Raw genomic sequence first — 27,846 nt, forward strand, 5'->3', positions numbered from 1 at the left:
ACATTACTGAGCATGTGCAAACAGTCTAACGTTGCTTAGCCCAGTATAACGTACAGCATGCAGCACTTTGTTTAAACGTGCTGCGTTACAATGTAACGCAACGTGTGCACTGTGAACAAGCACATTGATTTTACAGTGCTGTGAGTTAGACTGCGTTACTGGCTGCTTTAACGTGGGACTTTAACGTCCTACTGTGAAACCAGCCTAAGGGTTTTGCATTCCATTTTACTATTTCTTGAAAAATGCCAGAACACAGGCTACATGAAGAAAATCGTGGGGGCACCAGTGTTCTCCCCAGACTCTTTTAGCAAGGTGCTCCACCCGGTTAATTTTTGGGAGCATCCGGCTGTCATCATCTCGCCTCCCCATCCTCCTCCTCCTGTGCTGTGTACACAGAGTTGCATCGGCCCTGCATTCCCCTGTTTGTTTCCCACCTGGCTACTTTTTTATGCCACCCGGCTGGAAAAATATTCCGGGGAGAACACTGGGACACATTCACACTACTTCAATCTGATTTTCCATAATTGGAAAAATAGGAATAGCTGTTAAAAATTGTTTTTTAATCGAGTATGATCCAGGGGAACCCAGAGCTCTGTGATAAGAGCCACCCTGGATACATTAGTGAAGCTCCGTGACCAATGAAATAAATTGGATTGTGATTGGAATTTGTGATTTGCAGTGTGAAATGGCCCAGATTGGGATAGGCCATCCTCCCTACAGATTGACTAGCCGATCGTTAGGCGATTGTGATCGTGTTTTGCATTGCCGAGTGTGAATGGGGCCTAATTCTCTTAGCCATAGGCCCTGAACAAACATGCTGGTCAGCTTTGTGAGGCAATCAGGGGCAGCAAAAACAGGTGCAGGTGGTGTGTACCGGGCACAGTTGCTGGGTATAAGAAGCCTGACTATACCAAGCTTAAATAGGCCTTTCCTGGAATTCCACAGTCTTATTTTACTTTAAAGGTTAAAAAGCTCGGTTTACATTTTTTAGTTATCCAGGTGAATGACCGCAGATCTCAAACTGCTCCCTGCATTCAGAAGGAGGGAAACAATGAATTGGCTACTGATTATTGGTTTGAGATCTGGCGTGATCATTTAGCGACTAGCATACTTTAGGGAAAACCTGTACTCTTACTAGATTCCTGGCCAAGATGGCCCCAACCGCCTGTCTCACTTGAGAACAATCTAACGTTAGTATCAGCTTTTAGACACAATATTTTGTGATTGTTTCAAGCTCCATTACCATTGTGTATCTGAACGCTACTGCAGAACCATACTTCCTTCTGTAGACAAATATTGGAGAGAGATTGAGTGACATTCTGGCCTTGCATCACATTCTATAATGCCCCTTAATGTATCCCACAACTCTGTAACCACAGCCCCTCTAGACTAGAGGAAGGAATGTGAGGGCTATAACAGCCAAGTCCCCTCCCATTGCCAGTAGAGTGGCAGTTTGCCATCCAAAAGACATAGGGCCCTGGTTAGCATTGTAAGTGTGAGGGTTGTATTGGGGAAACAGAGACTGACAGAATGCCCAAGAAAACAAAAATATGTCCATCCAATTAAACTATGTATAGGCATGGCTCTTTTTCTGTATGTTTACAGTCAGATCTAGCAACAGGGTGTGCTTCACCTGAACATTTTGACAGACTCTACCTGAGTGTAAACACTGTTATTTTATGCTCCAGCAGCAGGAGTTATTATGCCTCCCTCATTCATAGTAAAGAACAGGCAGACATGGGGCATGCAAGTCCATATGGTTAAAGATGGGGCTTTACAAATCAACAGTCATGTAATGTCAGCTGTTTTCTGCTGTGAGGGAAACTTGCTGACTGCTATAACTCAGAGTGATGTGATTAGTTGAGCAGCCCCTGGTAGCATTAAGGACCAAGCAGTAAATACAACCATGCTTCCTCTACCCATAAGCTGCATAGGGGAGACAGGTTTGCATCAGCACTGTGGCACAGCATCATCTGTCCGAAGCAGAAAAGAAATGAATGGTTGGGGACAGGGCTGTGGAGTCAAGGAGTAGGAGCAAGTTTCATAGACTGAAGAATTGGAGTCGGATGATTTTTGTACCCACTCCATAGCGCTGCAAGGGCTGTGAAGTCAGACTTGGAGCAATTTTGGGTACCTGGAGTTGGGGTGGGTGTTTTCATAAACTGAGGAGTCATGATATTTGTAAAGACTCCTCAGCCCTGGTTGGGGAACAATTGTCTGTACAAAAGCCTGGTGGAAGCAGGACTTTCACTTCTAGAAGCAGAGGTTGCCTGGTCAGACATTTCCAGTATTGGCATAGCAGGTTATTTATCTACAAATATCATGGCCCTGACTGAAAACAGTTAAACAAGAAGCTCGTCTACAGCAAATTCTGCAGTAAATGTATTCTGTGTAGTGAAAGCCGATCTTTATTTTGAGATTGAAGGTTGTGACTGATTTAAAGTTTGCAAACGAAACATTCCAAAACTGAGAAAGCAGCCTTACCAGTCAAGGATGTATTAGGAAAAAGTACATTTTATCTTTAAGAATGTCAATATTGTCTAGTCACACAAGAAAAAAAACCCTTCCCTTAGCATTGATTTTTCAGATTGACTTTTCCCAACAGTACAACGGCTAGGCGTGACTAAACCATCAGTAAAACTTTTTTTTGCCACTTAGAAAGTTAACTAATGCAGCCTCACTTAAAGCCCAACTAAACTCAAAGTTGAACAAGGTTAAAACAACTATAATTGAAAGCAAAATATATGTATTGCCTCTCAAATTGAAAAATGCAGCTGTGTAGTTCTCCATGTAGACATAAGACAGTTAAAGCCTGTTGTTTTCTCTTAGAAGAAATGGAGAGCAGCACCTACTTCCTGTGAGCTATAAAGTCTTCTGTTTTAGACACCCTGTATTGCAGAAAGTTGGGATTCTGGGAAATGCAGTCTTGCATCCGTTGTTCTTCTGACTTTCTCTGTCACATGACCACATCTGACTAGCCTTCTTAACTACTGAATTTAGAGAGCAAGCTGTTCTACAGTCCCAAGCACATTTGGCTCATGAAACAGGATTTTTTACTTACGTAGACCTTTTTTTTTGTTAACTCACTTACCATGATGATTGCTGCTAGAGTTTGCATTGTTGAATATCAGGTTCATCTTGGCTTCATTTTGTACCTCAGAAACTATTTTCCTGGCAACTGCTAATTATTTCTAATACTTAAATATCCATAATGATATTTGATGTTTAAGGAATATTAAAGTGGATCCGAGGTGAACTTTTACACATTGCATAATTGTGTTCCTTTCCTATTGTTTATAGGGCATTCCTCAAGCCAAATACTTTTTTGTTTTTGTTTTAATACTCTAATTCCCTATAAACTAAAAAAGCCACGCCCACAGGTTTTCAGAGAGCCAAGGCAGTAGCAAGGGCTCATGGGAGCTCAGTCTGGGCAGGAGGAGGGGGAGGTGTTACTAGCCATTGATTTCAGAGACAGAGGGGAGGAGGGAGGAGGAGAGGGGATTAGGCTGATGGCTCAAGATACAGATAAGTCTGCCTCTGTGTAATGTTTACAAACAACATGGCTGCTGTCATTGTATCACAGGAAGAAATAATCATATTCTATTAAAACTGTTTGCAGCTAGATTTGCTGTGTAAACCATGCAAACTTTACATAAGATATATAGACAAGTTACTTGTTATAGTTAGTTTTTCATCTCGGATCCGCTTTAAAGGTGTCATTGCTGATGTATTTTTAAAAAATATCTATATTGCATGGTAGTCTTGCTGATGCATGCTAAACAGGTAAGGAAGTCATGTGCTCTAACTCTTCTGGCTGCTTGTGTAGAGAGCATCATAGGTATTACTTCTGTACTCCAACAATGGGATCTACGTTTATCCTAACCATTGGGTCTGGAACAACCCTTACAATGGAAGCTGGATGAACACCAACAATGAGAGCTCGATGTACCCCAACAATGGAAGCTGAGTGTACCCTTATAGAGGGAACTGGAACAATCCTTACCATGGAAGCTAGGTGTACACTAACAATGGAAGCTGGCACAACCCTTACAATGGAAGCTGGGTGTACACAAACAAAAAGAGCTGGGATTATGCCAACAATGAAAGCTGGGTGTACCACAGCAGTGTATTCTAGGTCTATGATTGAGCTAGAGCATGTGCAGTAGAGTCTGGGAGATGTACACCACAGTGGTCATATCTCCTCTGTGAGATATCCCAGGTAGGAAGTACTAGTTCCAAATTATAAGTACAGTTCTTTAACCTTACAGTCCGGAAAGTCTTAGTGGCAGGAAGGAAGGGAAAAAAAACACCTCTAATTGAGAAAAAAAAAGATACCAAATACAGTCTGAAAGTTGTTAAAACCCTTACCTAATTTCAAAGCTGACAGAAAACAAAGTTTGGCATTGAGTTTTATTGCTACGGTATTTTGTGTGCTGCAAAATAACTTTCCCAAAACTTAGATACCATCTTTAATCAGCATCAACGCGTGTCTCCAGCCAATATGTCGCCTGACTAATTGAAAACGTACCCAGATTTGGCATTGCTTTGTTCAGTCATGCCATGTCCATAGGAAGCCTCATGCAAATGTTTAGCGACAGCTCCTAACATGATGTCATTTGGCTGTTAACAAGTGTACATCCAGTGAACATATGTTTGAGCAGATCTGTAGCTAGGATATTTGTCTCTTGCAGAGCAGAAATGTTGGCAGCGAAGCGCATGGCAAAGCGGAACTGATACTTGGCCATTAAGAACACATTGCTTATGTTTAATAACCTTGTCGGAATCCATGTATAAAGAACATTTTAATGATCTTATAGAGAAAAATGGACTCCCTGGTGTCTCTTCCTCAGACAGAGTGCTGGCACCTCTGATCCTGTCCTCATTATTTGTTTCTTTATCATCCTGATGTACTTATTGATTGATTGGTAATGGCACTTGGCTGTTATTTGATGTCTGTTTCTTTTGTGTGTCTTTTCAAGAGCTCGGCCCACTTTCCTTTCAGTACTGTGCACCCTATTTTTCTAATTTGCTCTTGTCCTGCACCCTTCCTACTTTCTGAAAGTCATTGTGGGTATAATTTTATCCTGGACAAGTGATTATCACATTTCAAAAATAACTAAATAGTACTTCAGTTTAAATTGTCCATATAACTAGGCATATTTATTTATCAAGATGGTTAAAAATAAATTGTAGGCAAAACTGGAAGAGGTGTTCAGTGCAACCAATCAGAATCCTGTATTTATTTGTCAGCTGACACCTGATTGGTTTTTGTGGACTATTTGTTCACCGCCATTAATAAGTTTGCTCCAGAAAAAACTCAGACTGTTAGCTAAGAAACTTTGTAAACAAATGATAGATGGGAATGGATTTGGTTGCTGGGAGCAATATTTTGATTTCTTTAGGAGTTTTTTTTTTAATCCATCAGGTCTTACTTTTTATGGTTCCCCTGCAGTTCAACAACAACAAGCTTTGTTTTAATACCCAGGTACTTTTGTTCTTCAGCTTCCAGTGGAAAAGTTGATAATAATCATTGAGACGTACTTTGGCTCATGTTTTGGAACAATATTACTGAATATGAGTGAAGTATGTTTGTTAAGGCTATGCATACTAAAAGCAAAACTAAAGCTACATACTCTTGGTAGCAGGAGTACAGGTTTCTCCTGACTTTGTGACCTTCATGTGCTTCACTTTGAAGCTCCACAGCTACAGAATGGGTTGCTAGGCTGCAGTCTAGTTACACGTTCTGTTGCTATGGAGGACAGGGAGAAGGGATGAGAGCACAGCACATAACTGAGTGGTTTCTGGCAGACGGAGTAATAAGGCGAGCAATGTGCTCATTTAAGATGGTCCAGTACTTTCTTGGCAACATATCATGGCATCTGTACTCCTGCCACTTCTGCTGAGTTTAGTTCAACATGTATATGAGGCTTAAGTCTGCTTGTGTGATTGGGGCTGGTGTTCCAGACATTCATGGAGAGTATTTCAGATGTGTCTGTCATCTATTAGTGTTTACTCTGTGGGCCAATTATTTTAACATGATGGTAAGCCCTGGACATGAGCACAATTAATGTCACCTTTATTGATTGTAGAGTAAATTGAATAGTCTTGGGATAGGTAAAGAAAGGTCTGTCTAACACAGTGTTTCTCAACATTTTATTGGCAAGTACCCCTTTTAAAGCCCTGTACTCGCCAAGTACCTCCTAGTATAGTAAACATTATCACAAGTACCCCTTGACAAATATATATTTAATTGTAGTATGTGATAATTGGTTTTAAACAATGTCCAAGCATTTGCTATTGCTTTAAATTAGCAAAAATACTAATTTGGTGTTGTTTAAATAAGATTTATCATTTTCTAAAACACCAAATTTGTTTTTCTTGGTTAAGTATATGAAGCCCAAGTACCCCCTGGAACCATCAGAAGTACCCCCAGGGGTACGCGTACCACACGTTGAGAACCTAGGGTCTAACACACTAATTGGACTTCAGCCCTGAAGTAGGGTAAGTAGTAGGTATGAGCTAATTGCAAGTGACCACATAATATGGTCAACTATCATCAGATCAGAATGAGCATTCCAGCACAAATAGATGAGTGGTATATGTATCCTAAAGCCATCTGTCAGCTTGGAGGAGTCATCCGAAACACCCATGGCTGCTATTTAACCTACCTCAGGGCTGAGTCATTTCTCCTGAAAAACGAAAAAATCATTTTTTCATGAAACCCATAGAGTCTGCCGATGCTAGATCGGTACAATCATGTTTGAGATTTTGATAATTTCAATACCTTAGATGTAAAGACAAGACAAATATTGGTAACATTCATATTGCTCTTTTCTCCTGGTGGACTCAAAGCACCAGAGCTTCAGCCACTAGTGTGTGCTCAGCAGACACTGGGCAGTGGCAGTGTTAGGGAGTATAGCCCAAGGACTCCTCACTGAATAGGTGCTGGCTTACTGAACAGGAAGAGCCGAGATTTGAACCCAGATCGCCTGTGTGAGAGGCAGAGCCCTTAACCATTACACTATCCATCCACAAGACCTCTGAAAAGTGGATGTCCAGTTTTGTATGTCCTATATCATACTATTGTTATCTTGTGCACCCACCATGTGTATTTGTTTTCTGTCATATTCACAAGGACCACCAAAGTATGGGACAGTGGCTGTTGCTCTTTTAACATTCAGGACTAGTTCACAGTGCTCAGTTGCGTTGCAGAATGATTCTGCATGTCAACTCACTACCCATACAATTATAGGGGCCTGTTCACAGTACTGCGCTGTAACTGAAGGTTTTCTAACTTGCTGCATGCAGGCTTTGTATTAAATATCCAGTCTCCATTGCAGTTCACAGTCATAACGCATGTGTTATGCAACTGACCACTGTGAACCTAGCCTCAATGTTATTTGTGCACTATTTTATATGTAATTGTCTATAAAATGATATTATTATTATTATTTTTACTACTTTTCGACCTGCCCTTGATGTCTAATTAGTCTCTTTACCTATCCCCTTAAAAATCCCAAGACTGTGCACTTTAAGATTCATTATAGCTATGTGGGGACAAATATCTATTCCTTGATTAATTAGTTGATCCTAATAATTTACATTCTTTTCCCCTGAGTTTCAGTCAAATGTTTTTTAATGATTGTAGATTGATAATTATGGCAACATTTCAGGGTTTGAGCACTGTACAGACATGCTGTTCATATTTTGCCAAGCAGTGTGTACTATTCAGAGGGGAGGGGAGGATAGTAGTGCGCAAGCAAGCAGAATACTGCAGTGTGGGAGCAAAAGAAAATAATATGCTTGCTCTTGGATCTCTTTTTGGGGCAGCTGTACACACTAGACTCTTGTGACAGCACAAAACGATCATCTTGGCCAAGGATTATCTAGCCTGGGTATGAGACTTGAGGACGGTCTCACACTGGGGACCTACGCCAAAAAAATCCTATGGATATTAGTGCGGCAGTTCGCGGGAATCTCCATTCTGGCTGCAGGCCAAGCAGGAAAACACGAATATTTATTTATTTATTTTTTTAAAAAGCTGCATTGCCATAGACTTACATGACTTCTGGTCACCGCACGTCGCTGTGCAAGCCGGCCACCAACCAGCGGATATTCTAGTGTTACCCAAGTGTCAAATTAAGGGCTTCTGGCGCATTGCACCGCACAGGTATGAAATGACCCATAGACTTTCATTGGTGTAGCATTACCCTGCGGCAAAACAGGGTTACCCAACGCACCAGGGGCCTGATGGGAGATGCGTATGGATTGTATTCTCACAGATATTTATGCTTTCCTGGGGCTCTTTCTGAAGTGTTATTAAATATCCTTTCTGAAATGATAATGCAACGCATACCACACATGCTATATCTGATGCATGTTTTGGTAAACTATAAAGAGGATTGCTTTTATGACAATCTTATGTCACAGACAAATAGGAGCTGAATTACCACCTGGTCTCAAATGAAGGCAATGCATTTGTAAGTCTAAATGTCTCATCCTGTCCTCCAAGAGCCCTGATATTAACAGCACTCGGCCAATTCGAGATCTATGGTTTCATCCAAAACTAAAACCAATTACAGATAGAAGCTGTTTATTTTGAGGCCAGGTTATATCCAAACATAATTGGATTCCTCATTACTATGTATTGGATGTACTGCAGAGCCGACCATGTAATCAAATATTTAGCAAATGAGAGAAGGAAAATTAAAACTGGTGCTATTCTTTTTCGTTTTTTTAATTCTTGGTCTTCTGCTCTCAAACACGTTCTGATTTTGAATTTATTTAACAAAGTACGTGTTAAATATTCAGATTAACACCGCTGAAAAGGTCGCGTAGAGATGTTACTTCTACGGCACATTTCAAGCCTGCAAATTGCAATTCATTCAAAGAAAGGCTCCTTTGAGGACTAGAAGTTGACTTCTATTGAGAGACACCTAGGCTCAACACAACAATGCTGCTTACAGGTGGCTTTCATAATCACTGATCCTCAAATAGGTGTGCATCCAGTGGGGTCAGGGTTGCGTTACATACCTAATCATGTCCTCTTAGACATTTGGCGAATATTCCTGACACTCATTTTGCATTCTGTTCAGTGTCAGCGTACTTATGATTTAGGCTGCTTTCACAGTGGGACGTTACAGGCGCACGTTAGTACAGCCTGTAACGCAGCCCAACTCACAGTAATGAAAAGTCAATAGGCTGTTCACAGTGCCCACGTTGCGTTACATTGTAACGCTGCACGTTATTAAAAAGTGCAGCATGCTGTGCGTTCTACATTAGACTGTTTGCACATGCTCAGTATTGTGTTTTTTTTTATTTTGAGGAGGAGGGGAGAGTCTGCTATTGTTAAACACATGGCTAATTAATATTCACTGCACTGCCTTGTAGTGATGGGAAGTTCGGCTCGATTCATTGAAAAGAGCCGGACTTCCTATCTCTACTGTTCAGAATCGATTCATTGAAAAGAGTCGGACTTCCCATCACTAGGTTCAGTCCTGCTGCTCTGCCTCTGAATCGAATCTGAACAGTAGAGATAGGAAGGCCGGCTCTTTTCAATGAATCGATTCATTGAAAAGAGCCAGACTTCCCATCACTTCTGCTGTGTTTTCTTCCTGGAGCGGCCGCTGATTGGCTGGCGGGACCACGTGATGCGGAGTGTTCCGATCACGTGGTCCCCGCAAGGTATGAGACAAAAAAGGCGCACCAACAGCCGCACAATGCGGCTCACTCTGGCGTCCACCTCCGACACCACCAGGCGTTGCGTTAGGGGCACGTCCCCTAAAACGCAACGTCCTGGTGGGAAAGAGGCCTTAGTGTTGCTGAATGTTTTCATAGTACTAAAGAGAAAAGATACCCCTATACACAGCACCACTGCAGACCATATGTATCAATCAAAAAAATATATTTTTATTACAAGCTTTGCAAACACATATCAATGATACACAAAAATTTAAAAACATCTAAAAACAGCATAATATTGTATTTCCAGCCATATTCAACATAATGGGCCTGCTAGATATAATAATCTATTATGTTCAGTCTCAGTGGATGTATAACCTGTAACCACTGGGGGCTCAGAGAATGAGCCCCCTCGTGGATGAATCCGGGTTCAGTAAGAATTATAAAGTGCAAAAAATTGGAACCATGAAAGTGCATATAGTGCTACACAAACAAACAATCATTCAACATATGCAATAACTGTGCAACCTATCAGACTAAAAGTGCAGTTTAAATACTGTCAGAGTCACTAATGACCAAGTGGAAGCAGCCTATTAGGATCTGCAAAGAAGTGAATAAGAAAAGGATACTTAGCCGGGTATGAAAAGAAAGGCAGGCAGACTGGCTTGGAAAGACGGAAGTATCCCCTCAGGACATAGCCCACATGCTCCGTGGTCGTCACTCCGCTTTGAAAGGTACCTCACCTTGCGACGAATTTGGTCATTTCTCTTGGAGCTCTGAAAATCATTGTGGAGTTACATTTGGTGGATGGAAAGCTTTGGTCTCATCTCTGTTTTACCCTATGGGTGTTTTTCTTATTTCACATCTCTTCAGCCTGGCTGTTTGTTCATATTATAAAGTATCACAATATTAACATATTCCCCATAAACACAGATTTAAGCCAAGTATCTTCAGTTTCGATACGCTCTCGAAAATGCTACAAATATCTGTAAAGAATATTTATAGCTGGTTTATACAAGACAACCTGTAGATTTTGTCTTCTAATATTAATGAAGCTGATTTAAATGAAGTTATGCCTTGACAAAAAAATACATACTCGAATATAGAAAAGAGAATAGATTGAAGAGAAAAACAAGATTCAATGCAAATTGCCTGCAGATTATGTTGTCTTGTCTTGCTGATTTTTATTTAGTCATTTATTTCGGTTTCAGATTTAGTAGTTTAATTCAGTTGCTGTCAAACTGCAGATCTATTGCTTTTTAAAGGCAGTAGATGCACCACAAAGACTGTAATTGAACAAAAGGCTGACTAAAGACCATTAGCTCAGGCTGCTGTGTTTTAACCCTTTTTGTAAAGCAACAGTGTGTTCACTGCTTTTGGCGTTTTTTTTTTTTTTTAATACTTTGTGGCTTATTTGTATTGTGTCCTGTTTCTCATACCGGATTTTATACCCCTAGCGAATACATTGTGTCTGACTCTGGCTGCAGGTCCACTACGTGTTTGCTGGATGTAATCATTAAAATGATTAATGCCTACAGGCCAAGCTAACTTGTAATTTCTCTTACTTTCATTTTTCCCAGGATCCTTCTCTCTTCAGTTTTTTCTTTCTACTGTGACTTGGGAACCAGGGGATTCCCAGGGATATGTTGTCCCGTTGGCAGACCTAGGAATTCTTTTTATCCTGGCAGAAAAGTAAAAAGACTTAGTTATGTGATTTTCTGCTGTAAAATAAAATCTTTACTTCATCCCTGGAATAAAATTCCTATATGCTTTAACAGATCAGTAGAAAGACTATCCAAAAGTGTGAATGTTACAAGCACATAGCACTGGTCTTTTACAACCAAAAAACACCATCTTTTAAATAAGGCGTTCAGTGAGCCCCAGTCTGTTTGGCTTCCGTTCAGCCTGCCACTCCATTGGCGTAATCCAGTAATCAAAAAGTAAAATGGATATTCAGAGAGGGCCATAGAAGGTCCTACAAAACACCAGAAGATATTTGGTCAGTTTGCCTCTGTATAAGCTCATTGACTAGTTTGTGTTAGTTACATTGCATTAAAATCATCCTGACATGAACCCTGACACCAGCCACTTTTTGCACCACAGACTTTCATTGCTATAAGCTGCAATCTTCTAAGAGAAATTCAGTCTGTGCCTGACATTTAAAGCAATTGATTTCCATCTGATTCCATCAAAGTACTGTATATTCCTGCGTATAAGACTACTTTTTAACCCTTGAAAATCTTCTGAAAAGTTGGGGGTCGTCTTATACGCCGGGCGTCATTGATGCCGGGTGATACGCCCTATCCTGTTACCGCCTCTCAGATCTCTCTGCTGAGGGAGCGCAATCTATTCTTCCATACTGCTCTGATAAACAGGTAGACAAGGAGAGCTGACCAGTCTACTTAAGGAGAGTTGACCAATGCAACAAGTCAATTGACTATATACTGTTATATACTGGGTAACATACAGTACAGCACCAGTATCTGTTCATACACAGCACCAGTACATGATTTTTTTTATTTTTATTTTAATTTGGTGTGCGTTGTAAGAGGGGTAGTCTTATACGGCAAGTATATTCCTAACTCTATATTTTAACTGTAAAAGTTGGGGGGTCATCTTATACGCCCAGTCGTCTTATACGGTAAGCATATCTGCAGGGAATCGAATGGAAAAATGGATGTGTGTATGGGCACCTTAAAACTAGGAAATCTTGTCTAACACCGATCTGATGGATGCAGGGATAAAAGGGGAGGCACAGGGAGCCCGATATAGTGTAGTATGTACTGGAATTATGGGAATGAAAGGGTAAGTATAATGTTATACTTACAAATCTGGGTTGCCATCCAGGCAACCACTATATAGGCAGGTGGGGAGTATTAGACCTGTCCCCACTCTGGAATAAGAAGTTGCTCTCTGTAGATCGGAAGAAAGAGACCAAATCCCCTCCACCAGGGGTGGACACGATAATTGTACAGTTGTACAGAGGCACCAGAAGTGTAAAAAGAGGTAAAAACTTTTAAAACTGGGGGGTTGGCGGTGGACTTACCTCCCCAAGGTAGACACAAGATGCTGTTGATTTTTCCAACAAAAACAATTTATTTACATACTCCAGATAAGTGCAACGCGTTTCGTGAGCATATCCCACTTCATCAGGCTATAAATAGGAGTACAACAACAAATGTGTTCAAGTAGGAAGCCTAGCGCCTCTGTAGCTAAGCGGATCGTTCAGAAACAGCCTTATTAGTCAGCCGACAGCGCGTACACACGTCCTACTGTCGGCTGAAAGTCCACCCAGTGGGAGGGCCTGACAGACCCGTCGTTCCCGGATGTAGTGCGTGTGTACGCACCTTTACTCTCTAAACTCATTAGCATATCTCTGCAGAAGTTGTGATAACATCTGTAAAAACTGAGTACTGGGCAGAGATAAGCTTTTATTTTAGAACAAAAGCAAAATTAGTCATGTAAATGCATTGCTGTATTCATCAGAACCATACGTCAGAACTTCATTTTAAGCATACTAATACTTAAAATTTCAAAAAGCATTCAATAGCACTGTTAAGTTCCTTTTAATTTTACAATTAATCTAGCTTTATTTAATGTAGGCCTTCACCTCTCCAGTATTGCCTGCCCTTGGTACAGCTTATTATTTCCCAAATCATGATCCACACATGGCATCTGTCTGTGCTAAAGTGCTTGGCACTTCATTGCTAGTGAAGGTTTTCAGAGCGATGTATTCTTGTTCCTGGGGGCAGGTGAATAGTACTTGTTATATATGAATAAGCTGACAGAGACTGGGAACTATCAGTGTCTCTGATACACGTACCTCATGATATAAAAGGCCTCACAATTCTACAACAAATAACTGCATTTTCCAATGTATGCGCAGCTAAGTAATGGCACATGGATTCTTAGCATAAAGTCATTTTACAGAGATGTCATTTGGGTCCACTTATTTAAATACGAGATAAAGCGTGGGCAGGTGGAGAAATGAAATAATGGCAAACCTCGGCTCAGCACTTGCTAAAAGCTCTCTCTTTCTCTCCCTTCTTTCTCATCACTATGATTCTTTTGCTTCATACCATACTTTCTTGATTACAAGTGTCAGGTGCTTTATTAAGTCCTTGTGAGTTAGGCATCTAAACTGCCAGCCCAGCCATCCCTGCTGGAGATTTCATGAATTAATATTTCTTTTAGAACAGTGAGAAATTGCCACTCTGCTTGCCTTTAGAGCACAGTGGTCAAAGTAACGAACGTAGAAATATCCCCTGGAGGTGATCATTGTGTTTAGTGTTGGCTTCTTCCGTCTCTGTAGTAACAGCGTTCTATGGAAGCTCTATTAGTGAATGTACAATATCTATTGAAAACCCCCGCTGATGATTTAAAGCCCGCTTAAACCTTAAATTGACAAATACTCAAAAGCAATCATGTTAAATTACAGGTATTACCTTTGTAACAAAACTTTTCAAAAAAAAAAAAAAAAAACGACTGTATAGGTTCCAGTTTACAAAGCTGAGGGATTGAGGTGCGTCCTGCCTGCTAAGCGAGTGGCTACAATGTGCCATGGTCTACTGCTGTCTGTGTATATTAGGAACTAAGCAGGGTCATCAGTGTGTGTGGTGTGCCCAGCTTTACTGATGTGAATAGGGAAAAGTGCCCCTTTCCCTGTTTATCACCTGGCATTACATTGCTTAATAGGCAAGTCACACATCATTTATTACATAACTTTAGTAAATAGGCTTTTTGATTTCTTTCAGCCCCTTACACACTCCTAGGAGTACTGGCTCACCATGAGCTTGCTGGGCAATCTGTAACTTACTAAATAACTGTGTGAGTGAGTGGTGGCCATCTATTGTGATGTTTGGTGCTGTCATTTATTTAGAGTAGAAAAAACAGCATTCTTCTCTCTACTCCCAGTAACTTTGGCTGAATAGTGTACTGGTTAAGGGCTCTGCCTCTGACCCAGGAGCCCTGGGTTCCAATCTTGTTTCTTCCTGTTCAGTAATCATTTCTTCCTGTTCAGTAAGCCATTCAGTAAGGAGACCTTGGGCAAAACTCGCTAACACTGCTACTGCCTATAGAGCAGGGGGTCAGGAACCTTTTAGGTTGAGAGGGCCATAAACGCCACATATTTTAAAATGTAATTCCGTGAGAGCCATACAATATGTTTCAAACTGGCACAGTGCACATGTGCAGCAGAGGACGAGGGCTCCCGTCCCTGTTGCCATGGTGATGTGTACACAGTTGATCCTCTGGGCAGCGGAAGTGTCAGACACGTCTTCAGCTTCTCTTGGATTTCAGAAACATCAGCCATTTCCCCGAGAGCCAGACAGAAGAAATACCGACTAACAGCTTTTACAATTAGCTAGCTGACTTGGGGGTTGGTTCACTTGATAGGATGAGATCCCCGCACTTTGGCCCAATTGGCTGCCTGTCGAGGCCAATCTCATCCTACAAAGCCACTGGACCTGACAGGGTTAAGAGAGGGACAATTGGAGCAGATGTTAGTTTTGGGGGGAGCACGAGCAAGTTAGTAGTGCATGCTACAGCAGTAGTGTGCTTACTTTGAAAATGTTACTTGTGCTGCCACACTAAGCTGCGCTGCTTGAGCAGTGTAGCTTAGTGAATCCAACCCCTACATCTGTGAGCCAGATGTAGCCATCAAAGGTGCCACATCTGGCTCCCGAGCCATAGGTTCCCTACTCCTGCTATAGAGCGTATCCATGTAAAAACTTAGATTTTTCTCCTGATGGTTTGAATCCACCAGGAGAAAAGCACAATATAAATGTTATTTGTCTCGTCTTGTCTGTTATCTTCTCATCCCAATCTAAACTGGTATTGGTGGGTAAAGTGAGTTTAGTAAGCAAGTGCTCCACCCCCGTGCAAGAACAGCCTTGTCCAGTGTTACGGATAAGGGGCTGTATCTCAAGAAGGAGACGGGGTCCATCATATAAGGGAAATTTATAGTGGCATTTTCAAACCCACTTTTGTAATAACAGTAGGATAAAAGTGTAGGAGAATTTTTATTGATGTCCCCTGCTATCTGGGTCAGTACAGGTTTTCTAATGGTTATATATCTGGGGTCCTTTCGTAATTTTAATTGCAGAGCTCGCTGACACCTGTCCACTCCATTGCTTTCCTGTAGCAACACTGAGCAGGAGCACTGACATGTTTACATATCCCTGAAGAGCCTCCCATTGATCCATTCATCTCACCAATAGGAATGGTCAGGAACGCATTGAAATATTCTCAAGTGGGGTTGATTGAATGTCTTGGCTAGCATCCCTTTGAGTTCATTGAATCACATAAACACTTTCCAACTTGCCACTGCAGGTCCTGCACACACATTTACATGCACATGATAGGACATTTTTATGTAGTGAATTTACGGTTTCGTTTTTTTCTGCAATCATGGATTTATGCCATAAATCAGGTCCACTTGTGTAGCTCTGGCTGAATGCAGCAGAGCACCTATCCATACAAGAACTCAACTACCTGACTAGCTCCCTGTAGTTATTGGAGATTGTACGACTCTACAAGACCCACTTCCTCATGTGGACAGATGGTTTCTATTGTAAAACAATCACACTGGGAAATGAGGCTGGGTATCTGTTTACTAAGTGCTTTTTACTTTGGGTGTGTACTAGTTACAACCGATTGACCCACCCACCAGCTGAAGTCAGAGAGCACAGGAAGCAAGTTGTAGCGCAGTGACCGGCACATTTAGATCATCCCCCGATTGCTAAAAGAATTTGTCTTGTGTAATATTTGGTTCTAGTTGGGCTTTAGGTGTTGTTGCAATAATGTGTTTAACCTTGCTTGAAAATAGTAATATACCATCCTGAAACAGCTTGCTAATTTATGGGTTTCTACAATCTTATAAGACATTACTTTATAATAAAGTGACGGAAAACACAAATCTCCGAGGTTTATCACAAGCATATGAATAATTTTATTCACACGATAGTTTTATCATAAAACAGAATCCATAAACAATACCCAGCGTCTACAGCAGTTCATTATTAACTACAAAGAGAATGGGATAAAAAAAAAATGGTGTTTGTGTTATGAAAATGAATGAATGCTTTACTGTTATACTTAGATATACCGGTACTCTTGTCCTGTTTATATTTAGATAAAAAAAAACATTCATATTCTTTTTTCATTTTTTTCTCTAGGTTTGATCACCACTACATCAAGGAAACTTGACCGGGAACAGCAGTCAGAGCATATTCTTGAGGTACTTATTCCATAATTGATCTCAAATTCACAATTATTGGTGTAAGACTTACATACGTATTTGGGGACTTTGTGTAGCTAATTTATCAAGACAAGTTTAACCGAGAAACTGATGCACGTTTTTCTCTGGTTGACCCGACAACTGTATTGATAAATAAGCTTCTGCAGACATGTCTGTTTGTTTGAGAAATGTATATGTTGCTTGCAGGAGAGAACAAGAGCAGCTTTCTATCAATTTGCATGTTTTTTATGTAATTTTCCTTTTTAATTTGAGGACCGTAGGCTTAACCCCTTCCCCCCCACCCACCCCCCTCCACTCCTAGTGACCGGACTATTTTTTCTCTGCAGCTTAAATAACTCGCTGAAGAGCCATGCAACGCAGCACACATGTGAATCTCCCCCCCCCCCCTTTTTTCTGCCCACCAACAGAACTTTCTGTTGGTGGGCTCTGATCGCTGCTGCTATGTTTTCTTTTTTTATGAATTTATTATTTTTTTATTAATAAATATCGCTAATTTTTTTAAAAAAAATTTATAACTCACCTCACTCCCTCTGCCCGCCAGCCAATCAGGGCGATCGTCTCTCATAGGCATCAGCCTATGAGAGGGGATCACGATCTGAGCCTTTCCAGTGGACAGCCCAGTGACACAGCTGTCCCCAGTACAGTGCTGCAGTAGATCGCAGCGCTGTACAATAAATAGATGGCGATATTGCCATCTAACAGTCTCCTAGCGGCGATCGCCACTGGTAGACTGAATGCGGGAATGCACATGTGTGATCCCCAGCAATCCCCGCCTACCGCTCTTGATGGGGTTAAGTGGTCCTGGGGCTGCCACCTTCCTGACGCATTAGGCGGACGGGAAGGGGTTAAAACAGAAGGTATTTGCGATAATATCTCTTTATGCGCTGAAGCCAGGCTTGCACCCAGAACCGCTGGTGTATAGCAAGCATATAGCTTGTAAATTTTACAGAGCCACATCAACCCAATATGCAGACAAAAAAGGGTAGGCTCAGTGTAATGTGCCTTAACCATCGCTGCCATGCACTGAGGAGGACCAACAGTCCAAAACAGGCTGTCTAAATGTGGGATTGATGTGGCTCTGTAAAATGTATAAGCTATAGGCATGCTATACACCAGCGGTTCTGGATGCTAGCCTGGCTTTCAGCGGCATAAAGAAATTATTTGCTTCATTGTGGCTAACCACTGATGTTCACTTAAAGCTGCATTATTGTAGATTCCTCCTGTTTTAAGAAGACAAACTATACTGAGCATTAGCTTTTTAGTAGGAGGGCTTTTCGGTCTCTTTTAGTCTAGTCTAGTTTACCCTATACTTTCCTTGTGGTTCTGGGTCAACCCGAGCTGCTTTGGTATTTTGTTAATCTTTTCTTCTGTGTAAGGAATTCTGAAATCTAACCTTCACCCAGTTGTCTTTTCGTGGCTTGTCCTTACAGTAAGGGTAAGTTTACGCTGAAATTAACATTGGCATTGCAACACACGGTACATTGTCGCCATTCATTTGCAATGCAAACATAACATTCATGGTGTCCAGTAATGCACATTTCGGCTCGCATTAGTAAGTCGGAAACTGGCGCACACAGAGGCAATACAGAGATGGGAATACACCAGCTGAGGGAACACGCTCTAAAGCGACACCAGCACTTTCTATACACAAGTTAGGATCCATGTTTTGCAAGTGTGGTCCTACCTAAGGTCTTTTTAACATGGGAGGCTGATCTGTATGAGTTCACAGTTCAGCCTCGAGTCTGCCTGCAAATGAACACAGCGGAATGGCAGTGTATGTAACACCACACCCGTCAGTGCTTAATAAGTGGTGCGGTTCCCCGGCAGCAAAGGCCTGCCTCATGTCACGTCTGTGTTTGGCTGCAGCCATGCTCAGATGTAACTCACTGCAGTGGAACCATCAGTGTTGCCCATGCTGAGCACTAGTGAGCGCCCGCCATTGCATGTTAGTAGCTGGCAGGCAGTGAATGTACCTACTGCAACTGCTCATGGGAAACAGGCCTTAAGAGGAACTGCCGCGAAAATCTTAAAATTTAAAACGCATGCAAATAAGAAGTACATTTCTCCCAGAGTAAAATGAGCCATAATTATTTCTTTCTTATCTTGCTGTCACTCACAGTAGGTAGTAGAAATCTGACATTACCGACAGGTTTTGGGCTAGTCCATCTATTCATAGGGGATTCTCAGCATGGCCTTTATTCTTTATAAAGATATTCCCTAAAAAAAATGTATACTAAGATACTGGCCAGCCTCTTTGCTCGCTGTACTCTATTTTGGCAGTTGGATGGAGCAACTGCCATTCACTACGTACTTTTAAAAATAAAGAGAACCCCCCTATGAGAAGATGGGCTAGTCCAAAATCTGTCGGTAATGTCATATTTCTACTACTTACTGTAAGTAACAGCAACATAGGAGAAAAGTAATTTATGGCTCATTTTACTCTGAGAGAAATGTACCTCTTATTTGTATGTGTTTTAAATGTTAAGATTTTCGCGACAGTTCCTCTTTACTCCCTGAAGCAGGTGGTTTTGGTGCATCGCCGTAGCAGTATGCCTGGCGCGTAAGGGTGATTCGGGGATCCGGCAATCGCCAGACCCTAAATTACGTCTCCCTCCGAGTTGTCATGGGGGAATAGTATTTTACACTGCCTGGGATCTGAGCAGCAGCAGCGAGAGCCTTCATTCGGCTCACACTGTGCCCAGCTCACCGGCGGCGTACCTATATGTAGGTTTACTCCCCTTAGGCCCCTTTCACATCTAAATGCGCAAAACGCTAGCACTAGACAAGATTTCAGCGCATTCACAGTAAGCGCTTTATAAGCACTGTACTGATATCGCTCCAGAATTGCTCCGAAAATGCTGCAGGTAACACGTTTGCGATTGGTGCTAATTGCAAAATGCCTGCGATCGGCACCAATCATAGCAGTGAGAACACTGCCATAGGGTAGAATATCACTAGGGATTTGGCGATTAGCGGGAATCTCCCTAGTGTGAATGGGCCCTAAGAGCATGTATCACTACCAATTTTGTAACATAGCATTTGTAAAGTTGTCTATCAACTGCTATCGTTTTTTTTCCCTGCAAACTTTCTGGCACCTTGTTAATAAAATGCTTAACTGGAGAAGGGATTTAAACTCTATGCAGTGCCTTTCAGCTTATTCTGTCCCCATAGCTATGAAGTCCGTTCTGTAGAGCAATTCGGACACATTTGTCTTTCTCAGCCAAGCAAGCATTTATATGCACGGAGTGGACAGCAGCAGCTTGGAAGAACAGCAGTAATCACTTAGCATAATCCCCTCTCTACAATACATGGTACGGTGCCAGAATCAGTTAGTAAGGAGATGCGTGCAGAGGGTGCATACTGTCCATACACATATGATCAGTCCCCAGTCTGACCATCACTAACCAGACAGAGTGACAGATCCCCCCTATCTGTGAACACTTACAAAATACTTAATAGTATAGATAGAACAAGTAATAGGAGGCTGCTCAAGCCTAACTACACTACTTGGTATTCAAAGTTTTAAGAGCCTTGGACTTTCAGCAGAAATACAACTCTAAAGAGTCTCCTGATGATACTGTATGCCCTCCGTAGCAAAACTGAATTCCAAAACAGTGCTTGGCAAACAAGGATAATTGCGGATTTAATAAATCTGCAATATTTCCAGAATTTTAGTTACGCCTTAATCTCATTTCTGTCAGCAGCTGCCACTAAAGTCTAGCTCTGATTTTTATTTAAAGGTTTAGATCATCCTTTGCGTTTTTATATTTAACCCAGGTTTACAGGATACCTCTTGTTGTTGTGCTCAGGGTTAATGTGGCGAGAAATATTTGCGTGGTTTATTATTGCTTTTTATTTTTTTTACTTCATGACTTTTATTTTAAGTCCCCCCCAGCTGTCTTTGTTGCTCAGCTCAGTTTATCGCCAGCTCAGTGATATGGCAAAGGCACCATAAAGTGCGGTTATACAGTGTAATGCAAGCTTTAATGGCCTTATTCCTATTTGTCTGTTTAATGGAGGTAAGCTTGGAAATAGTTTGGAAAAGAACCCAGAAACACAGTGGTATTTAAAACGGGGGAGATGCAGCAGCCAAGTGTTGTGTGCATCTGGCAAATTAATTTCACATTGAAATGTTGACCAGATGGGCTAGTGGGCTTTTTTTTCTTGTTTACAAGGGAATTTGATCTGCTACTGCACTGTGCTGCAGCCATATGAACTCCCCGTTCCAAACTACCTTCCTCTAATGGGAAAATCTCAAAAGCCTATCTCAGTTTGTGCTGTGACAAATGGCCTTAACCCATTTTTAACGTCACATTCCATGAAATAATATTGTTGTGTTATTGGATTCGTTAGAACGAGTTATGGCATAGTAGGCCTGAAGTGAGTTTTTAGTACAATAGGCAATTGATGAGCGCTTGTATACCAGTCTTATGGTCTATCCCTCCTAATTCGGTTGGTTAAAGAGATGAGACAGGAGAGGCGAGAACTGCAAATCATTGATCTTTGTGCTGCAATTTACACTTAATGGCGAAAGCGATAAGGTAGGGATATATTAGGAAGTCTGTTTTTCATTGTCTTTAACCACAATCTGGTCTGTAGAGGTAAAGGATCTTCCTCCAAATCACTAAGGTTTTTTTGACTTAGAGTGACTTTGTAGTGAGAGGGATATGCAGGCTACCACATTTATATCCTTTTATACAATGCCTGTTGCCTGGTTTTCCTGCTGATCATGTGCGTTAAACTTTAAAGAGACCCTGAAGTCTCTTTTTTTCACAGATTTTTTCATATCAGCCTGTTAAGAGTAAATGCCTAAGTGAAATCGCCGCATTCCCATGGCATCCCCATGGCAGAAGAGTGATTTATTACACAGAAAGCGAGCTGCAAAGTTCCATGACTTTGCAGGTCGCAGATCATGCTGCCCTGGCTCGCAGGGCTTTTCTTCCTGGAGAGGCTGAGCTTTGAGCTGTAGCTCAGCCTCTCCGCAATCAATCTCCGCCCCTCTCAGTGAAAGAAGACTGAGAGGGACGGGGAGAGGCGGCGATCCGCAGAGATTGACGGTGGAGGAGGCAAAGCTACAGCCTAAAGCTCTGCCTTCTTGAGGAAGTAAAGCCCTGTGAGCTCGGGAGCTTTGCAGGGCTAATTCTCAGTAAGAAATCTGTCATCTGCCGCGGGGATGCGAGATTTCACTTAGGCCTTAACTCTTAACAAGAAAAAAAAAAGAGACTTCAGAGTCTCTTTAAAGGATGCCTGTAGCAGCCGAAGAAGATAAAACTTACATAGTCACATAAGAAGAGGGGACGCTATGGATCCCATAGAACCTTCCTAGTCCTCTCTTGGTCTCCTCGTTCCCCCGCTGTCCCCTGTTCAAATTTCCCAGCAGTTGCATCTTTGGGACTTCTTAGAATGATTTGGAATGTGAAGCACTCGGGTCTACGAGTACTTTCAAAGAAGAGTTGCTCTATACTGCACATTCCGGAGCAGCTTGCCTTGGAAGTACTCAGAGACACGAGTACTCCCAAAGCCTTTTGAGGAGTCCCAAAGGCTTCTTCAACATTGAAGTTAGATTGCTGCAATGGGTTCCCCGCAGTGGAACAAGGGAAAACAGAGAGCACCGGGAACACTCTAAGGGCTGGTTCACACGGGCGTCTGCTGAGCTTTTGCTTAGCATTGCGTTCAAACGCCAGCGTTTAAACGCCAGCGTTTAAAAGCTAGCTTTTGAAAGCTTTTGAAAAGCGTTCAAGGCTAGCAGTTCTGGTCTCTGCTATTGTTTCCTCGCGTTTACTGCCTCTGAAAGCAGCATGTTGCTTTTGAGACTAGACGCAACGCTGGGATCTACTGCCAGGCTTTCATGAAAGCCTGCAAAAGCCAGCTCTAAACGCTCCCATTCACTTGCATGGGATGGCAGTAGATCCCAAAAAACGTTGCGTCTGAAACGCTGCGTTAAACGCCACAAAAACGCCCGTCTGAACCAGCCCTAAGGCAGAGGTGTCCACACTTTTTTTGGCTTGTGAGCTACTTTAAAAATTTAGCGAGTCAAAATAATCTACCTACATGAAGTCCTTCGCGATCTACTGGTAGATCACTATCTACCTAATGGGGATCCCTGCTCTAAGGGATCTAGAGCTTTCCCTCTTCTTAGGTGAGTATATAACTTTTTTCTTAAAGCGACATCCAAGGTGAAAATAAACTGATGAGGAAAATGATCGTATCTATCCTCCTTCACCTAAAAATTACTTTTTTTTTAATATCCCACAGTTTTATTTTATATTTAAATTTAGTTATTAAGTTTTTATGGTTTCATTGGCCTCAATTCACTAAACTTATCTCCTGTCTTTAATAACTCTTCTAGAGTTGTTACCATGGTGATAAGGCATGTAGTATTCAGGAAACATTTTACCTCAGGCAAGCCTAAAGTTAACTCTTCTGTCTGTAAATTAACTCTCCAATCCTTAAAATAACTCTAGAGTTAAAGACAGGCTGTTAATTAGCTGCATGTGAAAATAACTACAGAGGAGGTAAATTAACTACAGAGGAGGTAAATTAACTACAGAGGAGGTAAATTAACTACAGGAGAGGTAACTTAAGGAATGAAGAGGTAAGATGACTCTCTCACGTGTGGAGGTAAGTTTTCTCTTGCCTTATTATCTCTAGCATGATCTTAGTGAATTGAGGCCATAGTCTCTGCTCAATGACACCTTCAATGAAGTATGCCAGAGCTCAAATCTATGAATTATTGACCCCTTTTATCTCTTTCCTACTCTCAGAAGCCATTTACTGACATGAAAGTCTTTTATGGCTGTAATTATTCATCAGCGAGGGTTATGTGATAGTTTTAACCCGGTCCCGACCCAGGCAGAAGCTGTAAATTGCATACCTGATGTTTAACATTTTCGGGCAGAGAAAGAAAAAACGGAACACATCCTAGTTACTTGTGTGCTTGGCACTGTACATACCCATGTCTATCTCATCATGTCACATGTCACCAGAGTTGTCCTTTAAAACCAGGGCTGTGGAGTCGGTACAAAAATCAACCGACTCCGACTCCTCAGTTTATGAAACCTCCAACTCTGACTCCAGGTACCCAAAATGGCTTTGCCTCCGACTCCTTAGTCTAACACTTACCAGGGCTGTGGATTTGGTACAAAAATCATCCGATTCCCGACTCCTCAGTTTATAAAACCTCCAACTCTGACTCCACATCCCTGCTTAAATCACAGATTTGCTTTAAGCCACGAATACAGAAGACGTGTGTTGCTCAGGTACTCTAAGGCCTTTTTTCAGGTGCATTTATACGAAAGTTTATCCTCTAGTGTACCGTCCACCAGTTTAATACAGCCTAATGGCAGTTTTTGTAATTCCATGTGTCAGCGGTTTACACTCAGTGCGGTTACCCAGCAGCAAATAACAGCATTATGTCACATGTAAAGCACGGCCGTGGTCAGATGTGACTCAAATCTGGTGGCCGCCTCTTGCACTGCTTGTGCCAAACACTAGGAAGCACCCTGCCAGTACACTGTATCAGCTGCAGTCAGTGAATTTATCCCATTTAGCCTGCCATGTAAAAAAGACCTAACTATAGCCTGACTACACAGGCTGCATACTTGTTTCAGGTATGTGATACAGACTCTAGGGAAGCCCAAAATAACAACAGGGCAGCGTCATGAAGAAAGAAGTATATGAGAGCTGGAACGTGGCATGGAAGGCTGTGCGCAGGGGTGGCGTCAAGGGTGAGTTAACACCCCCTGCATGGTGCGAATGTACAAAGATTCAGGTTCTGATTGGCAGAATATGGTACTAGGTTCCGAATTGGAATACGTCAAATGTGTCAACAGTAAAATCAGTAGGGATGAGCTTCCAAATCCCATATTTTTGATTGGAAATCAGCTTTTTTTCGTGGTGGAAATCAGAATTCTGTGGAATACTGCGTTACTGAAACGTGCAAATTTTAGGGCTAATCACAAGACTGGGAAGTATTGGGCCAATCAGAGAATCAGTATTGTACTGTGGAAAACGTAATACCGTGGAATGCTGCATTACTGAGATTCTGACATTTTAGGTCAATCTCAAGACTCACAAACACTGGTGCACATGGCAGGCGGAGGCCCCGAGCTCTGCCACCGTCCAGGGCCTCCAAATCACCAAGAGGTGGAGTGCAGGTGTGCCCCAGTGCTGCCACCGCCAGGAGATTCGCCCACAATCTCGAGACCCTGAAGTAATGGGCCAAGCAAAGATTCAGTCATTCAGCGTACTTCCGCTAAATATATCAGGTCAAAATATAGCAAATTACGCAAAATATAGCTAATTTCCATGGAAAACAACTCAATTCTGTGGAAATCGGACAACAGACTTGTCGGAATGCGGAAATTCATCTGTTTCAGAAATTGTCATTTCCGACTATCCCTAATTATTGAGGCTTATAATAAGAAGTAAACTGTTTGCTATCCCACTTATTCTGACTGGAGATAGACTGCAGTTTACAGTATATCACTTGGTTATTAGAGTTGGGCCGAACCTCCGATTGAGGCTTATAATAAGAAGTAAACTGTTTGCTATCCCACTTATTCTGACTGGAGATAGACTGCAGTTTACAGTATATCACTTGGTTATTAGAGTTGGGCCGAACCTCCGATTTTAGGTTCGCGAACCCTGTTCGCGAACTTCCGCGAAAGGTTCGGTTCGCGAAAAAGTTCGCGAACCGCCATAGACTTCAATGGGGAGGCGAACTTTCAAAGTTTTAAAAAATTCTATCAACTGGAAAAATGATAGAAAACATGTTTCAAAAGCTCTAATACCTGGAGCCACACCTAATTGAGTGAAATACACATCACTGCTGGAGGACCCACCCTCCCTCCTCCAAGCAAGGTGCTTTATACCATTTGCCTACCTACACTAATTAGTTATGGGACAGCTGCTACACTCTCTGCTAGGGAGATTTTAATACCTCCCTCCTCCCACCTCCCTCCTCCCACCTCCCTCCTCCCACCTCCCTCCTCCCACCTCCCACCTCCCTCCTCCCACCTCCCACCTCCCACCTCCCTCCTCCCACCTCCCACCTCCCACCTCCCACCTCCCACCTCCCTCCTCCCACCTCCCTCCTCCCACCTCCCACCTCCCACCTCCCTCCTCCCACCTCCCACCTCCCTCCTCCCACCTCCCTCCTCCCACCTCCCTCCTCCCACCTCCCTCTACCCTTCTACCCTTCTACCTATTCCCTCCTCCCTCCTACCGGAGGGAGGAGAGTCTCTTCTGCCAGGGAATTATACTATTTTAAAAACCAGTATACATCATACCATAGCTGGTACATCATACCATAGCTGGGAATACATACATGAGTATACATCATACCATAGCTGGGAATCGAACCCAGATCTCACTGTGTGGTGGACACGTCACCCTAAGCACTGTACCACTACAGAAGTAAGTGAAACTAGCCTAAAATTTAACATTTATGCTCAATGCAATAGAACCATTAGGTTGCTTAAAGGAGAACTGTAGTGAGAGGTATATGGAGGCTGCCATATTGATTTCCTTTTAAGCTATACCAGTTGCCTGGCAGCCCTGCTGATCTATTTGGCTGCAGTAGTGTGAATCACACCAGAAACAAGCATGCAGCTAATTTTTCCTTTTAAAATAATACCACTTGCCTGAATTGCCTGCTGATCCTGTGTCTCTAATACTTTTAGCCACAGCCCCTGAATAAGCATGCAGATCAGGTGCTCTGACTGAAGTCAGACTGGATTAGCTGCATGCTTGTTTCAGGGTGTGATTCAGCCACTATTGCAGTCACAAAGATCAGCTGGACTGCCAGGCAACTGGTATTGTTTACAGGAAACAGCCATATCACTCTCAGTTAAAGTTCCCTTTAAAGGAGAACTGTAGTGAAAGGTATATGGAGGCTACCATATTGATTTCCTTTTAAGCAATACCAGTTACCTGGCTATCCTGCAGATCCTCTGCCTCCAATACTTTTAGCCCTAGACCCTGAACAAGCATGCAGCAGATCTGGTGTTTGACATTTTTGTAAGATCTGACAAGATTAGCTGTATGCTTGTTTCTGGTGTGATTCACACTACTGCAGCCAAATAGATCAGCAGGGCTGCCAGGCAACTGGTATAGCTTAAAAGGAAATCAATATGGCAGCCTCCATATACCTCTCACTACAGTTCTCCTTTAAGCAACCTAATGGTTCTATTGCATTGAGCATAAATGTTAAATTTTAGGCTAGCTTCACTTACTTCTGTAGTGGTACAGTGCTTAGGGTGACGTGTCCACCACACAGTGAGATCTGGGTTTGATTCCCAGCTATGGTATGATGTATACTCATGTATGTATTCCCAGCTATGGTATGATGTACCAGCTATGGTATGATGTATACTGGTTTTTAAAATAGTATAATTCCCTGGCAGAAGAGACCCTCCTCCCTCCGGTAGGAGGGAGGAGGAAATAGGTAGAAGGGTAGAAGGGTAGAAGGGAGGAGGGAGGTGGGAGGTGGGAGGAGGGAGGAATTAAAATCTCCCTAGCAGAGTGTGTAGCAGCTGTCCCATAATTAATTAGTGTAGGCAGACAACTGAGTCAAATGGTATAAAGGACCTAGCTTGAAGGGAGGGTGGGCAGGTTCTCTAACACTGAAAGCAGTGTGTTTGACAATAACATGTCTGCTGACAGTGAAATGGAGGCTAAAAATTTTGCTCAATACAGCATTATGGGGCGAATCGAACGTCCGCAAAAGTTCGCCTGATGCAGGCGAACGCGAACCCCCAAAGTTCGCCTGGAACCGTTCGGCCCAACTCTATTGGTTATTAAGCTTTCGTGGAAAAGGGGGGGAAATGGACAAGTTATTATATTAGAAATATATATATATATATATATATATATATACACACACACACACACATGCACGCACGTGC

General features: G+C 42.2%; 1 protein-coding gene across 5 annotated transcripts in view; it reads left to right on the forward strand.

The window, feature by feature from the left end:
- The window catches only part of FAT1 (FAT atypical cadherin 1), a 376,731-nt gene that overhangs the window by 214,117 nt on the left and 134,768 nt on the right, over positions 1–27,846 (forward strand). For all 5 annotated transcript variants that reach the window (XR_011030974.1, XM_068278660.1, XM_068278659.1 and 2 more), the window contains exon 4: positions 16,857–16,918. Coding sequence is in view for 4 of the 5 variants with exons in the window: in XM_068278660.1 (XP_068134761.1) it covers positions 16,857–16,918 (62 nt within the window). In the remaining variant the exon portion in view is untranslated. The remainder of the gene's footprint in view (positions 1–16,856; positions 16,919–27,846) is intronic.

Source organism: Hyperolius riggenbachi, chromosome 1, assembly GCF_040937935.1.
Source record: "Hyperolius riggenbachi isolate aHypRig1 chromosome 1, aHypRig1.pri, whole genome shotgun sequence".
Lineage (NCBI taxonomy): Eukaryota > Metazoa > Chordata > Amphibia > Anura > Hyperoliidae > Hyperolius > Hyperolius riggenbachi.